The sequence below is a fragment of the Fukomys damarensis genome, unplaced genomic scaffold, assembly GCF_012274545.1.
Source record: "Fukomys damarensis isolate Sample0158 unplaced genomic scaffold, DMR_v1.0_HiC HiC_scaffold_38, whole genome shotgun sequence".
In the NCBI taxonomy this organism is placed as follows: Eukaryota; Metazoa; Chordata; class Mammalia; order Rodentia; family Bathyergidae; genus Fukomys; species Fukomys damarensis.
The window spans coordinates 72,923,604-72,947,644 of NW_022900950.1; the positions used below are offsets into that span (position 1 = coordinate 72,923,604).

General features: G+C 39.3%; 1 protein-coding gene across 1 annotated transcript in view; it reads left to right on the top strand.

Annotated features, from left to right (window-relative positions):
• The first annotated feature begins 91 nt into the window (after nucleotides 1-91).
• The window catches only part of Sh3d19 (SH3 domain containing 19), a 33,838-nt gene continuing 9,888 nt past the window's right edge, over nucleotides 92-24,041 (top strand). The window contains exons 1-11 of the mRNA XM_033759953.1: nucleotides 92-136; nucleotides 2,686-2,844; nucleotides 7,394-7,455; nucleotides 8,450-8,714; nucleotides 10,788-10,856; nucleotides 11,032-11,172; nucleotides 15,062-15,152; nucleotides 16,292-16,422; nucleotides 18,412-18,473; nucleotides 21,343-21,545; nucleotides 22,167-22,219. Of these exons, the coding sequence (XP_033615844.1) occupies nucleotides 92-136; nucleotides 2,686-2,844; nucleotides 7,394-7,455; nucleotides 8,450-8,714; nucleotides 10,788-10,856; nucleotides 11,032-11,172; nucleotides 15,062-15,152; nucleotides 16,292-16,422; nucleotides 18,412-18,473; nucleotides 21,343-21,545; nucleotides 22,167-22,219 (1,281 nt within the window). The remainder of the gene's footprint in view (nucleotides 137-2,685; nucleotides 2,845-7,393; nucleotides 7,456-8,449; nucleotides 8,715-10,787; nucleotides 10,857-11,031; nucleotides 11,173-15,061; nucleotides 15,153-16,291; nucleotides 16,423-18,411; nucleotides 18,474-21,342; nucleotides 21,546-22,166; nucleotides 22,220-24,041) is intronic.

Sequence of the window (24,041 nt, forward strand, 5' to 3'; positions counted from 1 at the left end):
TAGTGAATTCAAGGTCAGGCTGGGCTACATAGTGAGACCCTGTCTCAACAACAACAACAACAACAACAAAAAAGTAGCTTTTCTAGGCCAGATGTGGTGTTACACACCTGTTAATGCCAGCGTCTGGAAGACTAAGGTAGGAGGATCACAAGCTTGAGTTTTACTTGGGCAGTTTAGCAATTTAACCACATCCTATATCAAAATAAAAATAAAGGGGGGGTTTAGGGGTATAGCTCAGTGTTAAAGGCCCCACCACTGAAAAGTTGCTTTCAACAAAAACCTGTTCCCCCAAATTCTCTTATTCCTTTTGTTAACCAGTGAATATACTGTATACTGCAGCACGAAAAGAACAAGACTTGGCATCTGAAAAACTTGAAATGGAATGGATAAAGCAAGAAAGTAACAGCCTGATTGTGCCAAACTCCTTGATCTTCTTTCTTTGAACTGGTCAGCTTTGTCCCCTGTGGGTCCTGTTCTTTCTAAATGGATACCTTTCCCCAGATGTCTACATGGCTTTCTCCCTCACTACTCTTTATGTCTCTGCTCTGATGTCACTTTCTCAGTGATACCTTCACCAGCGATATTATTTAAAATTGGGGTGCAGCTCAGTGGCCACACCCGCCTGACAAGCACTAGGTCCTGAGTTCTGTCCCTAGTACCCCAAAAATGTTTCTTTTTTTTAATGCTTAAAAATTTCGCATTTTTATTTATTTTTAAACATTTTTTTCTTGAAATAAAGTAAAATAAAAATGGCAGTTGTCTCCATCCTTAGCCCGTCACACACTCATGGAGACTCCCCTACCAGTAAGCACCTTCTTTATTGCTTTCATTCACTTTGCGTTCTTCCATATTTGTTAGAACAGAGTTTTGTCCTGTGATTCTTTATTTCCTAGGGGTGCACCAGGGGAAGTCTTCAAGATAGTGGCTGAATTGGGTGTTCTGTGCATGTTGTAATCCCCACAGCAGTCCTGCCTCTCACTAAAAACATTTGCCTGTCTCTCAATCAGTTTTCCTACTAACTGACCTGGGTATTTCCTCCTTTTAAGAACATTTTCCTGACTGTTGACAAAACAAGCACCTTACAAATTATCCTCTTGTTACAGATTTTTCATGTGAAATGGAAATGAAAAGTATTCATTTCTTTAAAAAAAAAAAGAATTCCCATTTTCTTTCAATGTCTAAAGCAAATACTGTAAAAGGTGGCTTTAGCTTCCTTCAGTATGTTATAGTAACGTCTCTTCAACTACTTTTGCACACCGATTTTATTTAGCAGCCACTAATTAGTTTTGGTCATCTGTTTTTTCTTCCTTTAAAAAAAGTGGGAGGAGGGCCGGGGCTTTAGCTCAGTGGTTCCGCCGCCTGCCTTGCAAGCCCAAGGTACCGAGTTCAATCCCTGATGCCAAACAAAAAGTTGCAAAGACGCTGTTAGTAAGATCAGAATGTGATTTGGATGTAAAGTAAAGGTATTGTTTGTTTAATTGAGGTTAATTATGTTTATGAATCTGGAGCTAGTTAATTAAAAAACATTTAATTATTAGATGGGGAAGGGCTGGGTATGCCACATATTAAGCAATATGTCTTATTAGAGTGAGACAGGGTTTTGGGTTCACAAATAGAAGAAAACCTAACAGTTACTAACATTATAACCTTAGGTAACTGTTTTTTGTAACTTTACTTTTTTCATCTATTAAAATATATAGAATATGTGCAATAATGGAAATGTTCCATATCTGAGCTAATAAATGGCTGTTGAGTATTTGAAATATGGGTAGTACAACTGAGAAACTGAAATTTTATTTCATTTTAATTAAAATTTGTTTAAATCACCACAGAGGCAGATCTAGCACATAGATACAAGGGATGATTGAAGAATAGAGTAAATGTTTACATTTTAAAGAAGACTTAATACAGTGAAGACACATTGCCAGGAGCTGTGGGACAAATGTATGTCTGAAACCACGGGAAATACTTTTAGCGTGTTGAGAGGGATTGATAACAATGTGTCTTTTGCTGTAATACATTTCTGTATTTAAAAATTATCATATTTTTGATCACCACTCATTGATCATATGTTTGCTGCAATTTCTGTAAAATAAAAACCTTATGGTGTGTCCACATCCACCCTATTCACCGGATCTAGCACCTTGCAAATTCTGGCTCATCCCCAAAGTCAAAATAACCGTGAAAGGTAAACATTTTAAATTGATTCTGGACTTGAAGGCAGCCATGACAGTGCAACTAAAGACACTCAAAAAAGAGGTCTTCCAGAAGTGTTTCAGGAAGTGTCAAGAAGGATGGGATAAATGTGTTCAAAGTGAGGGGAAATACTTTGAGGGGAATTAATGGCGATATGTCTTTTGTTGTGATATTTTAAACTTTTAAACACGATATTTGTTGATTGCACTTGTTTGTTGGATAGAGAAATGTATGCAGATGAAGTTCCTTAGTTAATATCTTTCACAGAGAAGGCTCACAGCAAATGCTATTTGCTGTAGTAATTATTCAGTATTATTTAGTACTATTTCACTTTCTATAAAACATGTAATAAAATTAATTGATGTTGACTAACATCAATTTTTGAGATTTGCTGAGAGCTCTTTCTCATTTGTTTAACTGTTTGTTCTTTGGGTCTTTTATGATAGCTATTTTCCTAAAGAACAAAGCTGCAATCATTTCATTCTTTAGAATCCCAGGCTAGACATTACTAATGAATTACTGCTGTTTTTGCAAGGTTTACCTGAAGATTCACAAAGCCCACCTCCACTCCCTGCTGAAAAACCTATTGGAAACACTTACAGTGCAGTGTCTGGAAAACTCTGTAACATTGACGGAACAAAAAGTGTGGTAAGTGTTGGTAATAGATTGTACTAGGTTGAAGAAAAAGTTATGTACTAATTTTAAAATATTCTGCTGATGGCTAAATTATTTTACTACTGGTCAGATTAAATAATATATATATATATATATATATATACATATATATAAATATATTTCTATTAGAAACCAGTTACTAAGCCCCAAGGCTTGTACTTAAAAAAACAAAAATATCCCTGTAGAGGGATTAGGCTAATTCATTGTACTTCATTGTGAAATAATTTATCATGTATCTATATAATGATATTGTCTTTTAAATTATGCTCATAATGAAATTGGTAGAAATCTAAAAAAAATTTAATACTTATGGAAATATTTAGTCACACTTTCAGTTTTTATTTAAAATATCTTATTTTCTAATATCTAATATGTAAGTAACTTTAAGATAATTTATATCCATATATATAAATATATTTCTATTAGAAACCAGTTACTAAGCCCCAAGGCTTGTACTTAAAAAAAAAAAAATATCCCTGTAGAGGGATTAGGCTAATTCATTGTACTTCATTGTGAAATAATTTATCATGTATCTATATAATGATATTGTCTTTTAAATTATGCTCATAATGAAATTGGTAGAAATCTAAAAAAAATTTAATACTTATGGAAATATTTAGTCACACTTTCAGTTTTTATTTAAAATATCTTATTTTCTAATATCTAATATGTAAGTAACTTTAAGATAATTACCCTAAGATTTTTAAATCTGAAATTTAAGAAAAAAGTGATTTTTAATTAAAAAAAAAAAAAAACAGTGCCTTACCAAGTCATGTAAAGGTACAAGATCCCAATGATGAATGCGACTCTACTGTGTACCTAAAAAGTACCAATAAACTCAATGAGGAAATAAATAAATAAATAAAATGGTGCCTTACTGTACATTTAAGATGATGGTCAAAGAATTTTGCATTTTTTTCCAACCTCAATATTTCCATAAGGTAGATAATCTTTAAGACTTATTTCATGCAGTCAATTCTCAGTCTTTGAAACTAATTTTCAGTTCAGATTTTTATAATAGTTTTACACTGTGCATTCAAACCCATCTAGTGAAGAGAAAATTCTTTGAAGAGGACATTAAATTAAATTAGCCAATACCAAGTTAATGAGATTTTCTGTAGAATGAATTAAAATTTATAGTGATCATTTGTATTTTCAAAGCACTTGGTAATAATTTTTTATTAAAATTCGGCCAAGAAAGCCCAAAACAGAATGATATGGTCCTTACTATTACTGTTGTTGAATAGGAAAACCCCATATTTCCAGGGAACAGTGTTTGCTTGAGAAGGTTACAGGCATTTACTCTGAAAAGATTATAAAAGGAAGTAAAAGTGTGATAAAAACTACACATATCATTCCTTAGGTGATGTAATGCGCTTTGTGAACGACAAAGCTCTATACAGATATATTATTATTATATTTGGTGTTAAGCAGTCCACTAGCAACACCATATTTAAAATAAACAAAAAGCAGAAGTTAGAATCAACTGATCCTTCTGGAGAAATACTGTATGTGTAATTGTGCTTGTACCTGACATGAACATGAGGAAAATTCTGTCCTGCCCTGTTTATAAAAGGAGTCAGAGCAGTCTGTACTTTTATAAGTGCATACCATTGTAGACACACTGAGTCTGAAGGAAAAAAATGAGAGGAACAAGCTACAGGTTAAATGTTTTGCTTGAAATCGCATGTTTAGATTTGTAAAGACTGGAAGTCAAATGTGTACCTAAGAAATTCCTTTTCTTTGAGAATTAGTTACTGAAACAACTTTTAGACCAGAGCCCATAAAGACTGAAGGTGAGAATGAGGGTCTCTCAAAGGCATATTTCATTAGCATAGCAACCCACAGGGATATGCCTGGTCTTTGCCAGCTGTGTCTCCTGACCACGCAAAGGACAAAAACCACTGCTGTTTCTCTTGCATGAGTGCTGAGAATTTTCCTTCTCAGGCTGAGGAAAGTCAGGAGTCACTAGGGCCCTTCTGTGCAGGAGCTCTGTGTCCCGCTGCCCACTGTGGGGACTCAGAGCGCCCCCCGACCCCAGGAGGCTGCTGACCAGTACAGGCTCACATCAGATATACAACACAGAGGTGTATGTGGAAGGGCACAGGCTGATTTAGAGCTCAGGACACAAGAAACAGTATCAGCTTTTCGAAAACACATCTAGAGGCCACTCATAATTCCAAAATGTCAGTGCAACCTTAAGAGAAAAATCTCCTTTAAATACCACCAAAATGGGAAATCATTTTGGTGTTAAAGTGTAATTCTAATGCAGCTACACAAAAAGACAGCATCTACAGAGACTAGTAGGAAAACTCAGTTCATCGGGAGCTAAAATGCTTATTCAAACCCCTCAAAAGCTAAAGCTCAAAGACATCAGAACTGAAAAAAATACCGCAAAGGAGGCTCAGAGAGGCTTCCAGTTATTGTGGGATGTTGAAGAGAAGGAAGTCCCTAATCAGGCATCTTCTAAAGATCGGGCCGGTCCAGGCAGGACCCAGGCCCTAGTAAACACGGAGCCAGTGCCTCCTGTGGAAGCCACCCTAGATCATTGTTTGTGGTGTGAGGTACAGAACCTCTCAGGACGCGCCTGACATCCCTGAAGAAATTTCAATTCACTGCCTTTTTTTCTAACTTAAAATTTGCTCACTGTAAAAAATTGAAAAATTAAAAAGATTTAAACTGTGCTTGGTGGCACATGCCTGTAATCCCAGCTACAAGGGATGCGGAGGCAGGAGATTCTAAAGTTTGAGACCAGCCTAGGAACTTAGCCAGATCATGTCTCAAAATAAAATTTTAATAAGGGTTGAGGATATAACTCAGTGATAGAATCTTTGCCTAGCGTATGTGTGGTCCTGGGTTTGCTCTCCAGTAATACAAAGAAAAAAAGGATAATTTAAGGTGTTTCGTAAAAATATCACCACACAGAGAAAACTACAGCTAATTTTTAGTACAAAATTAGGATCATATGCTCTGTACTTATTGTGATACATTACCTATATGTTTCTATATCATACTTGTACTTTGATACCTTTTTTAAATTTCCCATAATTATCTAATAGCTAGTTAGATAATAAATTGTCTAACAACTATAATTTTGAAAAAAAGCAATTAAAGTTTCTTCCTGTCTGCTAGAGTATTTTTAATTTTGAAGGTAGCCAAAGAAATAGCTGCATTTTCAAGTCTCAGCAGTATTGTCAGGAAGAAATACAAGCAGCAGTATATTTATAAGGCATGGATTATATTCTGGAATATTGCAGGGTTTATGAGCTGGTGCCTTGCCTCACTACATTAACTGAACTCATTAGTGAAACCAAGTTTTAAAGGAAAGCTTAATTTGTTTTTTAAAATGGGATTTTTAAAACATTGAAACATGTTTAAATGATTGCAGTTATTGGCAATTAATCATTTGGTATTTAAGAAAAAGTTATAAAGAGGATGAATTTTAAATCAAGAAAGTAAATTTTAACTCATTCATAACAAGAAGGAAAACAGTCTGAACTAGCCCAAAGATTCTCAACCTATAATTCAACCCTCTTTACAAAAAAAAGGCAGTGTAATTTTTGGTTTTTTTTTGTTTTGTTTTGATTTTGGTGTGGTACCAGGGATTGAACCCAGGACCTTGTGCTTGTGAAGCCGGTGGTGGAGCCACTGAGCTAAATCCCCAGCCCCGGGCAGTGTAATTTTAAAAGGCTGGCATTTTTCCCTTATAAGGTCTTGGGGAAATATTACCTCTTGGGTGTCATATCTGAGTCTTAGGAAAGTAGGACAGGTGAACAAAGGAGACGATCAGAAGAATTTAGTGAGGATTTCTGCCTCCACCAAAAGAAAAATCCTAGTTTTGGCCTCAAAATCCTTAACTTCGTTCTCAACAAAAGACCTGAAAATATTTCCATGTATTGTACTCATTGTCCAATCCTTGAACTATAATACATTCAGAAAACTTCAAGCAGCACAGTTTAAGTTCCTTCCCGTAGAGAAACCTTCCTATTTATCTCTGTACTTCATTTCTTTCATCTCCTATTAGATCGAAACATTCCAACTGTGGTCATCTTTTATTTTTCACATTGTTCCCCTTTACTCTTCCATATGTAACTTCCTCTCACCCTGCCCAACCTCTTGGCCACAGTGGTATAAAATCGCCCTTCTTGGGCTTCAATTTTTCCACATATGCCTTCCTTTTAGGCCATTCTTTATTCTCACCTCCTTGTAGTTCAGAACCTACTGTAAGCCCATCCTGATGGTGCAGGCCTATAATCCAAGCAGTTGGGGAGGCTGAAGCTGCTGGAGGATTGCAAATTCAAAATCCCAAATTCAAAATGCCCAGCCTGGGCAACTTAGTGAGGCTTTGTCTCAAAATAATAATAAAATGGGCTTAAGATGTAGCTTGGTGTTAAAAGACCCTTTTCTCTAAGTCAGCTACACTTTCACTTATTGAACCAACCAGAAAGTTGTCCAAAGTTCCTCTTGACAAGTTCTTGTTTTAGATTAGTCTTGACTAATAAGTGTTGCCTGACACTTGTAGGAACCCGACCATACAGGTGAAACAGGAGGTTTTGGGCGAGGACCCCCAAGGTTGCCACCAAGGTAAGTGAGTATGAGAAATACTAGAAAACAATTAATGAGTCAGATCCAACTCTTTCTATTTCTGTCATCCAGGCTGAGTGTTGTTGGCCTTAGATCTTTTATAAATAAAATAAACTCATAGATTTACTCAGGTCACTAGCCCACAGTCTGCTTCTGACAGAAAGTTGTTGGAATTTCTGTTTCTTTTTCTTTTTAACCCATTCCAAAATTTAGAGCACAAACCTGGGTCTCTCTTTTCCACAAACAAATGAACGAGACTCCTTTGTAAACCTTAAACAACTCCATTTATGGAAAACACACACACAAACACCCTTCTGCATAAGAGAAATGGGCCTGGTTTTGGCATTTCTAAGGGAAGACAGGCTTGCAAAACTCAGAGGTGACCTGCTGCCTGTGTCCCCAGAGCTGTGTGAGCAAAAGGCTGTGCTGCTGTCAGAAGACAGTGCCATGTTGAAATTTATTTCTGTCTTAGCTATTAAGGAAAGGTTTTCAAAGTAATAGCTGTCTTTCCACTTTCAGAATTAATTTCTTTAGAGTTTTAACAGTGATCCCTATAACATAAACAGTAGGGGATTTTCCTTTTCTAATCATTTGCAAGGCCCTAGTACATATACCTGATATTGTAAGCTTTTCATCTCAGACTGGTAGAAAGTGCTTAGCTTACTGAAACAGTCATGATGTGTTTAAGAGCACTTGGGGCCTTTGAGGGCTCATGATAGTAAATGCTTGTTTGTCTTGAACTAATGAATCTCCAGTGCAAGATAAGAGGAAGCTGGAACATCATGGTATTTCCTCTAATAAAACAATGTTTAATGCAGCCGTTGTTTGCTCAAAAATAGCATACCCTGCAGGTTTCGGTAATTGTATTACAGTAGCAGAAAGCTGTATGTGTGTGTGTGCACGTGCGCGTGTATGTACGTGCACACTGTAAGAAAGGACAACAGAAACCGGTACCCATCAGATGCTGACTCATGACTGCCACATTAACTTTCAGACCTGTAAACGGAAAAGTGATTCTAACTCGACAGCCTCCTTCTAAAGCGGCCCCTGAGAGACCACCTCCCCCCAAACTTTCTGCCACTAAAACATCGAGTAAAAAACTGCCTTTTAATCGGTCCTCTTCTGACATGGATCTTCAGAAAAAACAAAGTCATTTGGCGTCTGGACTCTCAAAAGCCAAGAGTCAAGTCTTTAAAAGTCAAGATCCGGTGCTACCCCCTCGTCCCAAACCAGGACACCCTCTATACAGGAAATACATGGTAAATACTGCTCCTTTAAGTGTCTGTGGTGGAGAAGTTTGTCCTAAAATATATATATAAGATCCATTATTCCTTAGAAAATGATGGTGAAACAAATGCAGGCTTGTCCCTTGACCCGAAGATTGCCTTAGATAAGAGCCATAGTGACACCTGGGACTAGAAAACTTTCTCAGAGGTTATGCTACCAGGAGTAACTGACAGATATTGTACTTACAGCTTGATATAGTTAAACCTTAGAGCTACTTTGCCCACTGAGTAAAATTTAAACTAAAGTAGAAATTGAGTTTCTACTGTACAGATATTCCCACATTTTTTCCATTTTGTAAGCCTAATTATTATGGTCCATTTAATAACTACTAGTTAGAAGTTTTTATCAGTAATTGAGACAGTTGGATATTAAATTTGTTCTCTGTGAATGTTTTTCTCATCAAATGACTTTTGCCTCCATTACCCGTGGATGAAAAGCAGATTTATGTGCTCTCTACTTTGGTCAGGTTGACCTGATAAAAATCAGAAAAATTAAAATGACAGCAGAATTGTTTGTTCTTTTTAAACAGTTGTGTGACAGAGTAGCTCTTAATAGGGATGTCAGTTAATAATTTAATTATAATATTCTTTTACTTTATGTCATTGAGCCAGATTTTTTTTTTTTTTACTTTCAGCCACTCAGGGTTTTTTTTTTTTTTTTAATTGTCCTTGGAGAAGTGAATCAGCAGATAAGAAGGAGGTTATATTCATATATATTCATATTCATTTAAACTAATGAAACTTTAATTAGTAAGAGCCAAGGGTATTCTTTGGGATAAGTTACTTAATAAATAAATAAAAATAGTAGCTGATGTGTCTTGAGTACTAATTATAAGCCAGGGACTGTTTGGAGCACTTATACATAAAGTAACTCATTTATCCCTCACACCAACCTTGTGAGTTAGATACTGTTATTACCACCATTGTACCAATGAGGAGAATAAGCTGGTGAGATTCAACCAGCTAGTGGGAAACCAGGATTTTTATATAGTTGGCTATGAGCCCAGGCTCCTAACCATTATGCCACCCCATGAACTCCGTGTTCCTGGTGGAAAGTCTCTGCCTGCTTTGCCATTGCTTGTTGAGTTCCTTTACTCAGGAGAAACCAAATATCGCTTAGCATAGCTTTGTACTGTCAGTAAAACATTTAAAGAACTCAAGGCAATTAATACATCAAAATGAGAGCAAATTCAGAGTGATTATGACTTTTGTCATGAAGTCATTGCTTAAATTATGTATTTTTTCATGACTACCCTACCATTAAATTGCTGGCCTGCTAGCCAGCGAGCTGGAATCTGTTATACACAGAGACTGAGGAAGCCAGGAAGCTGTACTACTTAACACAGACCTCTTCATCTTTACTCCTGGATGATCTGCGGGCCCAGGCAGCCTCCCACTTCAAGTTGGGAGTGTGTGTGCTTGCATCTCCTGGGTATGCTTTGTACTTTGTAGAGACCCTCTGACGTATCGACTCACATTCACCAAGCCATGAAAAGAGCCCTCCTGGCCAGAGTGGAGCACAATGTGAAAACTGTGCTGAGGCCACACCAAACTCAGTAGACCAGGAAGTGGCTGGGGCCGGGCAGTGAAATGGGTTTAAAAAGACACTAGGTATCCTGGAGATTCTAGGTGCAAAGCAAATGGAAACAGCAGTCAAACCCTACATGGAGAGCTTCAGTCACCTGTTAGCAACTGACCTCACAGGTCAGTGGTTGCCTTCTGAAAGCTGAGCAGTTAGCTTTCAGTGCCCCAAGGGATTTGGTGCAACTGTTCTATAACATGGAACTTCCTGGTAGTGGTTATTAAGGGAACTGCAGGCCACATTCAGCCCTTAAGGTCCTGTGGGCTCAACTTCACATGGTGGAAACTTCAAGGTCTGTGAGACATGGCAGGCCCCACTAGATCTAGGACCCGGAGGGACCTAATTGAGAGTTTAACTGCTAGAGAGGTGTGTCTTAGGTGTACTTGCCAGAACCCTAAGTGGTCAACAACTAGTGGGAATATTTTTTGGTTGAAGAGTAATTCTTTAATCCATTTGCATTTAAGCTACCCTTGCCTCATGGAATTGCCAGTGAAGACATTGTGTCTCAAAACCCTGGAGAACTCTCTTGTAAGGTAAAGCAGAACTCTTTCTTTACTGACTGGTATTTAAAAAAAAAAAGCCCTGCTGGCCTCTGTCACTGCTATTACACATTATTAAATGCTTTAGGCTCCAAAGATTAAAATATGGAAAAGTAATAATGTTTTATTAAATAATAATTGCTTCATCGAGTGGTATTGTACCTTACAGCGTGGGGACGTACTTGTGATGCTGAAGCAAGCGGAAAATAATTACTTGGAATGCCAAAAGGGAGAAGATACCGGCAGAGTTCACGTGTCTCAGATAAAGATTATCACTCCTCTTGATGAAAACCTCAGAAGCAGAGCCAACGTAAGGAATTAATATTGTACAGCCCTTGCACTATACATGGCAGCACATTTCATAGAACTATTAATCATCCCTAGGTTTACTTTATTAGCATGATTATTTTAACCAGAATAAAAGTTACAGTAGCATTTCACTCCCTTTTTAGAATAAATGACTTCTGAGAGACTTGCTACTGCCATCCTAAATACTTAATACATGCAATGACTACCATTGGTTTTTGCCTTTTTCATAGCTGGCCTATTAGGAGCCAGAATATTCACCCATGAATTTTCAGCGGGGAAAGCTGTTTTTTTGTTTGTTTTTATTTTGGTTTTTTGTTTTTGTTTTTTTGTTTTTTTTGGTACCGGGATCAAACTCAGGACCTTATGCTTGCAAAGCAGGCAGTGGAACCACTGAGCTAAATCCATGAGCTATTTTTTTCTCATTGAGTTTATTGGTACTTTTTAGGTATACAGTACAGTTACATTCATCATTGGGATCTTGTACCTTTACATGACAGGTCTTGGTTCTCATTTCCCGGCCCTATTTTTTAAGTAATATAAACATGATTACCGAAGTGCCAGAGATTAGTTATCTAGCAGAATGGATAGTAATTTTAAAGGGGGCCCTATAAATGCTACATACTTCCTTTTTAAAAGTATAAACTTAAGCCGGGGATTTAGCTCAGCGGTTCGGTGGCCTGCCTTGCAAGCACAAGGACCCGCGTTCAATCCCCAGTAAAAAAAAAAAAAAAGTATAAACTTAATATAAACTTCACTCCTCTAGTTTTAGCTCCTAAAGTAATGAAATACAATCCAGCCCCTGCAAATCACAATGTAGGCCTAATAAATTTTCAGAGCCTGGGAGGATACAAAGATTATTGGAGGTCATTTGTTTATCAGGAGAAATATTATTGACCAATTGGTAGAAGTGTATTTTTAGCAGAGCTTCTTTGTTTTGCTTTGTTTTTGGTATCTGGGATCGAACTTGCACTTGTGAGGCCCCTATACCTTTTTTTATTTTACTTGTTGTTTTTTTGAGACAGGGTCTAGCCATATTGCCCAATTTTTGGTATCTGGGATCGAACTTGCACTTGTGAGGCCCCTATACCTTTTTTTATTTTACTTGTTTTATTGAGACAGGGTCTAGCCATATTGCCCAGCCAGGGCTTGAACTTGCATTCCTCCTACCTCAGCCTTCCAGAGTTCTGGGATGATAGGCATGCACATCCACACTCAAACATTACAACTGTCCAGAGCTATTCCACTTTAAACATCACCTTCTTAACTTGTGCTATACACCGAGGAATGTCCTAAAATGGCCATGTCATTATCCCTGTTGGTGACAGTGAATCTTCCTTTAGGATTTAGTTATACCTCACGATTCAGTCTCTTTTCAAAAGCTCATCATTTGGCACATGAGTTCGGGGGACATTTCAAATCTGAACCATTAGTAGGTGCTTTATCACAGTGAGTGGACACAGCAAAGGAACAATGAATACCAGCTATTCTTATTAGTATAATGCCCTTTGTATTAGCAGTGATGTAAAAATACCTTTGAAAAGTACTAGGTGTCCCTGCCAGAGCTGCATGCAAGCTGGTGGTTTGGTCCACATTGTGCTGATCCCCTTGTCCCTTCCCTGGCCCTGCACCTGTCAGGCCCAGCTGACGGGCCCCATTGCCCGGGATGTCCATCCGCTGAAGGCTGAGAGGGGAACTGTACTTGGGAGGCAAAATGACCTTCCGCACCTCTCAGGGTCTCTCCTGCCTAGATCTTTGGTCCATTTAAAGGCTAATGTTTGTGTTAGGTGTGAGGTGGTAGCTCTCTAGCTTCTTTTTTCCAAATAGATACCATCTAGCCTAATGTCATTTATTGAGTAGTCATTCCTTTCTTCACAGATGTGATAAAAAATGAAAATCACACATGTACACATAAAATTAATTGCATAAATAAAGAAAATTTAAGGTTCTCTCACATCTAAAATATCACACAGCTCATTTCCATGGTTCCTGAAACTCCCATATTTCTCATTTATTTGGGGAAAAGCATTGAGCAGTCCCTAAGAAGATGTTAGTCTTACCTTAGTAAGCTGATAGAGTAGGCTGCATTAGCCGTTACTGTCTTGACCTGGGCCATGTTTCATTTTACCTAATTTAAGAGAATACCGGTTGCCTCTCTGTTGCATTATGGTTGAAAGAACATATGAGATTCAGAAAAGATCCAAGCAAAGGTGCTGCAGTGTAGGAAGGGAGAGAGTGGACCATTATTCACTGTGTGGTCTCCTCAGTCCGTTGCAGCATAGAGAAGGAGGGGCAGAGAGAAAGTTAGGGTATGGCTGAGGGCACAAGAATCATTGACAGGACAAAGAGACAATGGCCATAGAAACAACCTTCATTTGTTTTGCAGGTTTGCAATTATTGAAGAGTTTTTTGATTTTTGTATTTAAGGTAGGGTCTCATTCAGTTGCCCAGGCTGGTCTTGAACTTGCAGTCTTTTTGCCTCACCCTCCTGAGTGCTAGGATTACAGGTCTGGACCACTGTGCCCAGTGAGAGTTTTAAATTGTAACTCCAAATAACACCCTGCAGTCGGATTAGGCAGTGGTGGTGGTGTGGATGAGCTTGTCTCCTCATGTAAACAAACTAAGAGTAACAACTGCTTGTCATAAGAAAAGACCCCTCTTTACTCTGACCCTCTCCTCAGCCAGTCTAGGCCATTGGCTAGATAACTGGACAATATTACATTCTCTTGGCTAATTTACTTAGAATCACTGTAGAATAAATCGGTCAAACTAAACAGAGAATCCAGGCCAGGCATGGGAGGTAGCATTGCTTTCAACTTAGAGAAAGCATTCAGTTAGGTGATAATAAATGAAATGGATTTTTTTGTGTGTGGGAAGTTATTAACTCCCTTCTATACAAAAGGCAAGAACATAAATTACAGAACTTCTTCTCTCACCCTAATAAACATACAAATTTTAAGGCTCTGTTTTAAGGTTTAGTCTAGTCACAGAAAAATACGACCCTTGATTGAAAGGTAATGAGGTTTAAAAAAAAAACAAACAAACACTTCTCTGAGACAGAATAGTTACCATTGGTTTTTTCTCTTTTTTTACTTAGGGAGTTCCCTTTGGTTTCACTTCCTGGGATAAAGTAAGCAAGGAAGAAGGTGGGAGGAGGGAGGGAAGACAGACGTATTCATGGAGGGTATTGAAAGTTATTTCTGTCTTCCCTGGCAAGGACGCATTTCCTTTCAATTTGATAATGATTCCCCCATTTTGTTCACCTATATGGTTTGCATCTTATAATTGTGTCAAGAGAACTCTAACGAGGGGGGACAAAAAAGAGGGGCCGGTGATGTGGCTCAGTGGCACTGCGCCTGCCTGGCAAGTGCACGGTCCTGAGTTCGATCCTTGGTACCAGAAAAAAAAAGAGAAAGAAAGAAATGTGGTCTTTGTTATGGCTTGTATATGGATTATATCTAGATGTCCCCCAAAGCCTCATGTGCTCATGGGTGGGGCTTTTCAGAAGTGGCTGAAGCTAAGGTGTGCAGTAACTAAACTAGTCTACTGATTGATTTAGCATACTTCTGGGTGTGGGTGATAGGACGGCCCACCCTCAGTGTGGGTGACACCATCCAATAGGATTTTAGCCTGAGTGGAATAAAAGACAAAGAAAGGCTTGCTGCTGCTGCTTTCTCCCTGCCCTGCCATGGACTGTTTTTCTTCTGCCATGACAACCTGCCTTGGAGCAAGCTGTCTATAGACTGAAACCCCTACAAACTGTGAGCTAAAATAAACTTTTCCTCCTTTAAGTCGTGGGTGTCAGGTATTTTGTCTCAGCAACAAGAAAAGTAACTAAGAGAATCTCAAAGTGAATAATAAGTGCAGCATCTGTCCTTTCACTTCCTTCACAGCCCTGCTGGGCCCCTAAGGATTCGAGCCATGCTCAGAAGCCTGTTGACAGTAATACTCCTCATGCTGTTGTACTTCATGATTTTCCAGCAGGTAAGGATACAAATAATAACTTGATAGAGCAAGACATCCTCCTGAAGTTAATTTCTTTCTTTTCTGTGCTTGTAGATTCTAGATTAGAGATGCCTGCAGAGAGCTGTTACCCTTGCCTTTGAAATGGGGTGGGAGGGGGACCCGACACAGACATGACAATAGGAAACTCAACTTTTTATCTCTTTCACAATACTGGGTACTGACTGACTATTGTAATAAATTTTCAATTCTGATTCAGTAAGTGAATTTCTTTTGTCCTAAATTCTCTTATCCATACTTACCTATGAGATCCCAATGCTTGATTTTTATACCCATTTTTTACATACCGTTCATATACAAGACTACAAATAAACGTTTTTTTTCCTTCAATGCTGGGGAGTAAACCCTGGAGCTCACACATGCTAGGCAAGCCCTCTGCCACTGAGGTACTTCACCAGCCCTGAAATAAATTCTTTTGATTTATTTATTTTATCCACTTGATAAACTGTATTTTAGTGTGGATAAATTTACTTGCCAAAGACCTATAATACTCCCTTAGTTAATATTTGAAGTTGAAATGATTTTAAGCATGAATGAGAATGATAATATTATATCATGTCCATAAAGCTCTTTCACTGTTCAATGTATATTCATTAAGAGATTTATATTAGCACCAGTAGGAATCATTGGCCAACATAATGGGTTTTTTAAAAAAATCATTTCCCATTCATCAGTGCATAGTAGATATAGCTAATTTGATCTTAGGAAAGTTCATAATGTCAAAATTCAAAACAATTTTCTTAAAAATGGTAAATTTGACTAGTATAATCTGTTTTTGTTTTTGTTTTTGTTTTTGAGGTTTTTTTCGTTTGTTTGGTTTTGGTTTTGGTTTTTTTGAGACAGGGTCTCTCACTGTGTCATTGACACTGACCTGGAACTCACTATGTGGCCCAGGCTGATCTCCAACTCACAGCAGTCTTGCCTCAGCCTCCCGAGTGCTGGGATTACACACATGCACCAGCACACCTGGCTTAGTATAATCTGTTTTCTAATCAATAGAACATACTACCTTAGTTGGCAAAACTAAATTCTACCTTGTTGTCTGGCTAAATCTGCAACCAAGATAATTTATCGTATGTAACTCTACTGTGATATTACAGAGCAAGTTGATGATTTGAACCTCACATCTGGAGAAATTGTTTATCTTCTCGAAAAGATAGATACAGACTGGTACAGAGGGAAATGTAGAAACCAGACTGGTGTGTTTCCTGCCAACTACGTCAAAGTAATCGTAAGTGGGTCAGGCTTGTTGCAGTTGGTCGTGTGCTGTGTGGCTCCCGTGTTACTTGCAGTTGAGGAAAAGAGCTAGAAGCCTCAATTCATTCTTGAGTTCTAGTTTTCTCTCTTTCTTCATTCCTATGGCATTTAGAAAATTCAAAAGTAAAAGGCTTTGTTCGGCTAGGTGATGATTAATTGTTCTGATATACCTTCTAAATGCTGCCTGGATTATAAAAGTGAAAGGTCACCACAGGTCAGTGGGTGAATCAGATATTTTTAGAGGTTTGCTAAACACCTAAGGATTTATGTTAATTCTTTGAAACATTTAGTGAACATGAGTGAAATGGCACTAATGTCCTGAAAGGAGTGTTCCTGAAGTCATGGTACCACCTCTCTGTCTCCCTCTCTCTTTTTTTTTTTTTTTTTTTTTTTTTTTTTTTTTTTTTTTTTCTTTTTTTCCTTTTTTTTTTTTTTTTTTTTTTTTTTGCTTTCTTTGTTTTCTTCAACTATTTATCTCCATTTTTCCAAAAACTCATTTTGGGAATACTAAAACACTTTTACTGAAGGTAGTGATCCATTGATTTCAAATCTGATTGGGAAAGTCCACGAATGCCTTGGAACTTTGTACACCTCACCACCTGACCCATGAGCCCAGGGGCTCAGTCCAGGCATGTGGGGCATGGGGTGAAAGGAGACCACCCCGCGGACTGCTGTGTTAGCAGGAGGACTGTGACCTGGCCCTTAACGTAACTCATCCATACTGCAGTTGTCAGGAAAGCTTGCTTAAGTAGTTAGTGTTAACAGTTTATTTGAGGGGGGAAAGCAAACAATTTTCCATCACATCAGAAATTTAGAAAACAAGTATAAGAAAATCTGTATTTTTAAATAGAAATGAGTTTGAGTCTCTTGGATAATGAAATGCAGGTCTTAAAAATTACTTAGTGTATATATGGCCTGATTCTTTGGAGAAATTCAACCACATTCTCTAGATTAATATTAAGAATAATGTTAGCTTTAACACTCTTCCTCATTTTTCTTCTGCCCAATGTAGCAGTACTTTAAAAGCACAATTACCACACTGAAATCAATCACACTGAGTCTGCCACATTACTGGTATAAATGTTATTTCTAAGCCCACAAGTTTAAAAAATTGTTTTAAAACTTCAAACTTGTAGAATTCATCAAGAGTGCCCTATTTATTTAATATAAACCTCACAGCCGTAAGTAGTTTCAGACTGCATGCACATGGCCAGGAATCTGATTACAGCCCAGCTTTCCTGAGCCTTGTGAATGAGGTGTGATAGAAAGTGCTTTCCGGTGAGTAGATGCTTGTTTAGTATGAATTCCTTCCTCTCTTCCTTATTCACACTGAAGGGGGAAAAAATGTTCCATAGTTATGGAGAGGAGCCACAAGTTTGGTCTGATTGTTTTATTTGGAGGTCAAGAAGATATTACAGAATCCTGCCCTCTCTGATCAGGTGTGGTGGCACTGATGTGTGGCAGCATAGGCCTGATGTCTGGGTTTTATCCTTTTGTTTGTTCTGTTTTGTGTTTTGAGATGGGGTCTTGCTAATGTAGTCCAGGTTGGCTTTGAACTCACGATCCTCCTGCCTCAGATTCCTGAGTGCTGGGATTACAGGCAGACGCCCCTATTTCTATCTTAAATTGATTGATTTCTATCTTAAATCCTTTTCAGCTGAAGTTTTCAACTTAGAGCTCCTGGGACAGAGAAAACGATCAGGAGTAGAATGACACTAATATGCTTATTCCAGCAAATAAGAGGATTTTCTGTCTATCCAAGGAGGGCTACATCATAAGCTATACTTTTTGTTTAAAATCCAAATTCAGAAATTCTTACTATTTAGCACTTGTCATACTGACAGGTTTAACCCTAGCTTAACTGGCTGATTTCAATCATGCATTTCCTAATTAACTTGGCCTTAAGCGTATTAAAAAGTGAAAAAAAAAAATATAGTTGTTACTATGGTTTTGTCTTTACTAGGTTGATATTCCAGAAGGAGGAAGTGGGAAAAGAGAATCTGTTTCATCTCATTGTGTTAATAAGTAAGTTAATAAATAAGTTATTTTTATTTTGCACACAATGCAGAGAAAGCAAGCAGGTAAATCATGAAGAATACTAAGCTTAAATACTTCCAACGTGTGATTACTCAGATCTTCAGGGTCTTTCTGTTTGTTGTGGAAGGAGGGTTCTTTTCTTTCTTCTTTTTTTAATTTAGACAGGGTCTAGCCTACGTAGTTCAGACTGGCCTTGAATTCACTATGTAGTCCAGGTGGGCCTTGAACCTGTAGCACTTCTCCTGCCTCAGCCTTCTGAGAGCTAAGATTACAGGCATGCACCACCACACCTGCTGAGATTTTTGTTTGTTGGCAGTACTGGGGATTGAACCCAGGGCTTTCACACAGAGCTATATTCCCAGGCTTTTAATTAATTAATTTATTTTTTCAAGACAGGGTCTAAATTGTCCAGATAGGACTGAGACCTGCAAACCTACTGGCTCAGCCTTCCAGAGTGCTAGGGTTACAGGGATATACCACCATGTCTGGCTTCTCGGTATATTTTTAAATTATGAGGAAAGTTTGACTTGTTTAAAAGTGATAGTAACTCCTCATAAAAATGCAACCTGCAGTTCTCCGTGCAGGCCTGGAAGACAGCAGCCAAGTGGAGTCTGTCCTGATGCATCCCTCAGCCTCAGCACAGCTGGTTTTGTCCCCAGTTCGTTTTAGTTCGACCTTCTGTTTGTCTACCAACAGATTTTTACAAGGTTCAAGTATTTTTGTCATAGAATCTAATCTTGTAGAAATATGAATCCTACAAAACTGCTAGGTGGGGCAGGGGTGTCACTCCATGCTAGAGCAAGTGCCTGGCATTAATGAGGCCCTGGGTTCCAACCCCTGCCCTGCGAAACAAAACAAAAACCTGTTAGACATTTTGTATTGTTCACTTAAAGAGGAAACAGGAGGAGTGAAGGAAGAATTAAACTGAAGGGGTCCTCCTGTGTGTCTGAAGACCTTTGCATGAATTTATGTACCTTTTTATCCATCGTTGTAACTCCTCTGTGATTTAAAACCTTGCCGCAGTGCAGCTTTATATTCTAGTTAAATGAGGAAGTTAATAGGATTCACTACCTGGTGAAGACTATAAACCTGTCTAGGAATAGGTCAGACAGAAGGAGATGCTCCCAAGGGACTTGAGAAGATAAATGCAAAGGTTATCACAAATAAGGAAACTTCTGATGCCACAGCATTTGAATTTTGTTTCGGGTTCAATTTTTCTCCTGTTTTTAAGCAGCATGCACCGTGTCAGCGAACTGAATTCAAAGTGGGCATGAACAGCCATGGATCCACTGACCCAATTTAAGTCCGAATCTGATTGGAGCTAGAACCACCTTCATCCCTTCAGGCACTTGTTGGTCTCTTGCTTCTTGCCATCGAAACTTGCTTTGTGAAGTCTCAGATCAAAAGTTTGGTATTGTCATAGCTTCTAGAGGCAGAGTTTCATCTGCACTTTTATATTACTTTCAGTCAAAGCTGCAAATCAGGGCCTGGGATTTAGCTCAGTGGCACTGGGCCTGCCTCACAAACCCAAGGTCCTGAGTTCAATCCCTAGTGCCAAAAAAAACTTGGAGATCACTTAAGGATTGTTCCAAAAGTCAGAAACGGTGCCATTTTAGGGTCTTTGTTTTGTTTTGTTTTTGAGCCAGAGTCTCACTATGTAGCTCAGGCTGGCTTGAACTCGCAGCCATCCTCCTGCTTCAGCCTCTCGAGTGCTGAGGATTACGGTCGTGTACCACCACACCTTTTTTTTTTCTTTTACAAAGCCTTTTTTGAAGAAGATCCTGGAATCAAAGCTGGGCACGGTGGTGCAGTCCTGCAATCCCAGCTCATGAGAGGTTGAGACAGGAGGAGTACTGTAAGTTTAAGGCAAGAGTGTGCTACATAGTGAGTCCATGCCAGCCTGAACTATATAGCGAGTCCCTATCTCAGTAACACCGAAGAAAACAAGAAAAGGGATCACCTTGTAAAGCAGCAGAATCGGGGAGATTACGTGCATTGAATGGCAAGCTTCCACCGCACCTTCTCCTCACAGGTCAGGCCGCTCTGCCTGGTTCAGCACGTACTGTGCGTCTCCTCTGCAAAGCTGATGCCCTGGCCTTCAGTAATCAGTAACACCGAAGAAAACAAGAAAAGGGATCACCTTGTAAAGCAGCAGAATCGGGGAGATTACGTGCGTTGACTGGCAAGCTTCCACCGCACCGTCTCCTCTGCAAAGCTGATGCCCTGGCCTGCGGCCTGGTGCTTGGTTAGGAAGTTGAATTTCAGGGCCAGCTCTCCTAAACGAAACGCGCTTGTGACTGAGGTCTCAGACTGGGCCACAATTGCCACAGCCCAAGGACGCAGAGCGTCTGGGCAGATCTGATGAAGAAGTAAACGGGATCCGAAGACAGATGTGACGGTGTCAGCTGCCACCCGCTGCTGACTCTGCCCTTACCCTTGAGCGTCAGCTTTTCCGAGGGATGGGGCACATCTCAAAAGTAGGCCCTGTCATTTACATACGTCCCTCTTCTTGTGAGAAATTTTTAAATTATCCAAGTATACCTTGTGTCAGAGTACACAAAGGAAGAAAACATTTATTGAAAGACTGAATAAAGGTTTTAAAACATTTTAAAAATTAGTACTAGGGGCCGGGGATTTAGATCAGTGGCATCACCGCCTGCCTCGCAAGCACAAGGTCCTGAGTTTGTTCCCCGGTACCACAAAACAACAAAAAAAATTAGTGCTAGGGAACACTTACTCTGTTTTATGTAGTAAAGTGTTGCCAAACTTGGGAACTGAAAATAAAACCAATTAAAACATCTTGTTTAAAAAATACATGTATTCTCTAGTTTACCCCACAAATGTGTTCTTTGTTCAGAGAACCAAGATGCATTGCTCGGTTTGAATATATTGGAGATCAGAGGGATGAGTTAAGCTTCTCTGAGGGAGAAGTAATTGTTCTTAAAGAGTTTGTGAATGAGGAATGGGCCAGAGGAGAGCTTGGAGACAGAACCGGGATCTTCCCCCTTAACTTCGTGGAGCTGGCTGAGGACCACCCCGCCCCCGGGGCAGACGTTTTCAGTGAGTAGAGAGAACAGGGGAGGTTTTTTTAATAGTTTTTTTAAATAAATTGTATTTTATTTCATTGCATTATAGTTTTTATTGTGTCCTATTTCAAGTAAACCAGTGATATGATAATACTTATACTGTATAACCATAATGCTGTGTTTTTTTAAGGTAAAAGAAAAATTATTTCAAATGGTTATTTATTTGGGGTACTCATTATGGGGGTTCTCTTTCAAAGAGCTGGATTCTATGACAGCGTCATAGAAGAAACAGCAAGGATTTTCAAACAGAAATGCACTGTAGCTGGACATGGTAGTGCATGCCTATAATCCCAGCCCTTGGGAGGCTGAGGCAGGAGGATCACTGTGAGTTCAAGGCCAGCCTGAGGTACATAATAAATGTGAGGCCAGCTTGAACTACATAGACCCTGTCTCGAGGGGAAAAAAAAAAGGAAATGGACTGTGGAGTTCAATGAATTAGTGTGTCCCTTGATTAGGTAAACTGTCCTGGAGAAGGGGGTACAAGCAAGGATGCATGGCACCATCTGGAATCCCAGACCTTTGCTCTCCAGACCTCAGCTTTCTCTTGTACTATGCAGTCTTCTCTGATATTTTTACTTTTTTTTTTTTAATGTAGGGACAAAGGTACCACTGAAGACCAAAAAAGAGGATTCTGGCTCAGATTCTCAGGTAGGCTGCTGGAGTGGATAACTGTAGAGACAGCGAAGTTTAAACCCTGGGAAGAATATTAAAACTATAATTACCAAGAGAAACAGTATGAAATCATTTTCCAATTCGTGCAGCACATGAGTTGGATGGTTCGTAGAGCACAGACAGAGCCCATAGGAAGACAAGCAAGCCCTAGGGGACCAGTGAGGAACGAAGCGGGGCATGGTGCCCGTTCCTCAGGAGGATGAGACAGGAGGATTGCTCAAGCCCAGGAGTTTGAGGCCACACTGATATGCTGCCGGGCGTCTGCACTAAATCGGGCATCAGTGTGGCAAGCCTCTGGCTCTGCTGCCTGGCAGTGGGATTAGGCCTGGGAGTAGCCACTGCTCCAGGCTGGGCAGCAGACTAAGGCCTTGTCTCTACCAAAAAAAAAAAAGGAAGAGGAGAGGAAGAGGAGGAAGATGAGGAGGAAGAGGGTTAGGGGAAGAGGAGAGAAAGTGGGGAAAGACACAATTGGAGAATTCATTGAAAAAGATATAATAAATGGCTAATATTTTTTAAAAGTTAAGCTTACTAGTACTCAAGGGAATACATAATAAAGCAGCAATAAAAAACCATTTAGCCCATCCGTTTAACAAGTCAGTACAGCTCAGCACTACATAAGTAAATATAAGCATGTAACTGTAAAGAAAAAAAGTCCAGGTTATTGTTTATCACACTGAAGAAAGGATTAAAAAATGAGATAAGATTTTAGTGAAAAAGATGGTTACAGTGTTATTAGCATAATAGGAAAAAAGTTGAACTACCTAAATATGACTTTTATTGGCAGAATGTTTCAAAGCTGTTAAAACCTAGACTTTATAAAACCAAGTACAGTGTCACACACCTGTAACTCCCGTCACTCTGGGAGACTGAGCCAGAAGGGTCCCAAGTTAGAGCCCAGCCTGGGCAACTTAGTGAGACCCCGTCTCAAAATAAGAAAGGGCTAGGGATGTAGCTCAGTGCAAAAGCCCTGGGTTCAGTCCTGAGGAAGAAATATACACACAACCCTCAATTTATAAAATGTCTTAGGAGGAAGACAGAGAAAAGGGAATAAAATTGAATGTGTAGCATCAAAAATTTGGAAGGAAATACAGTATATTTAAATTGTGAACATTAAATTGCTCTTGAGCCAGGCAGGGTGGCACATGCTGTATTCTACCTATACTCCTCAGGATGCTGAGACAGGAGGATGCCGTGAGTTCAAGGCCAACTTGGACCACACAGTGCATTTAAGGCCAGTCTGAGCTCCATGGGGAGACCTTATCTCAAAAATAAATAAATTGCCTCTGTGCATAAGATTTTATACGTGAGCTCAGGTCCCCCCCCCACTTAATACATTTCTAAGCGTTCCAAATATTTGAGAGAATTTGTATGACTTTTATAGTGGGAAAGAGAGAAAAGTGGGTTAAAGCTTTTATGCTGTTTAAGAAGACTGCAAAGTGGGAATGTGGTGACTGCAGTCTGAACATGCTTAGAGGACTGAGCCCCACGGGCTCCTCGTGTTGTCGGAATGCAGCTTCACACCGGGCTGTGCCTGTTGCTGTCCGGCATCCCGGCCACCGAGGAAGTCAGAGGAGGAAGAAGCTGATCGCCGCTGTCCGGAAGGAAATGCTCCCGGGATTGCCTGCATTTCTGGGGAGTGATCAATTCCAGGCTTGAGGGCTGGTCACTCAAGTACCGGTGCAAGAGGGCTCAGGCTGAGGTTTCTTGTTCACTTGTGCTTTGTTTTTGTTTCTGTTTTATAAGCCACCTGTTACTGAGAATTTAGAAGAACCCGCCGGGCCCTGCACTATCTCACTTA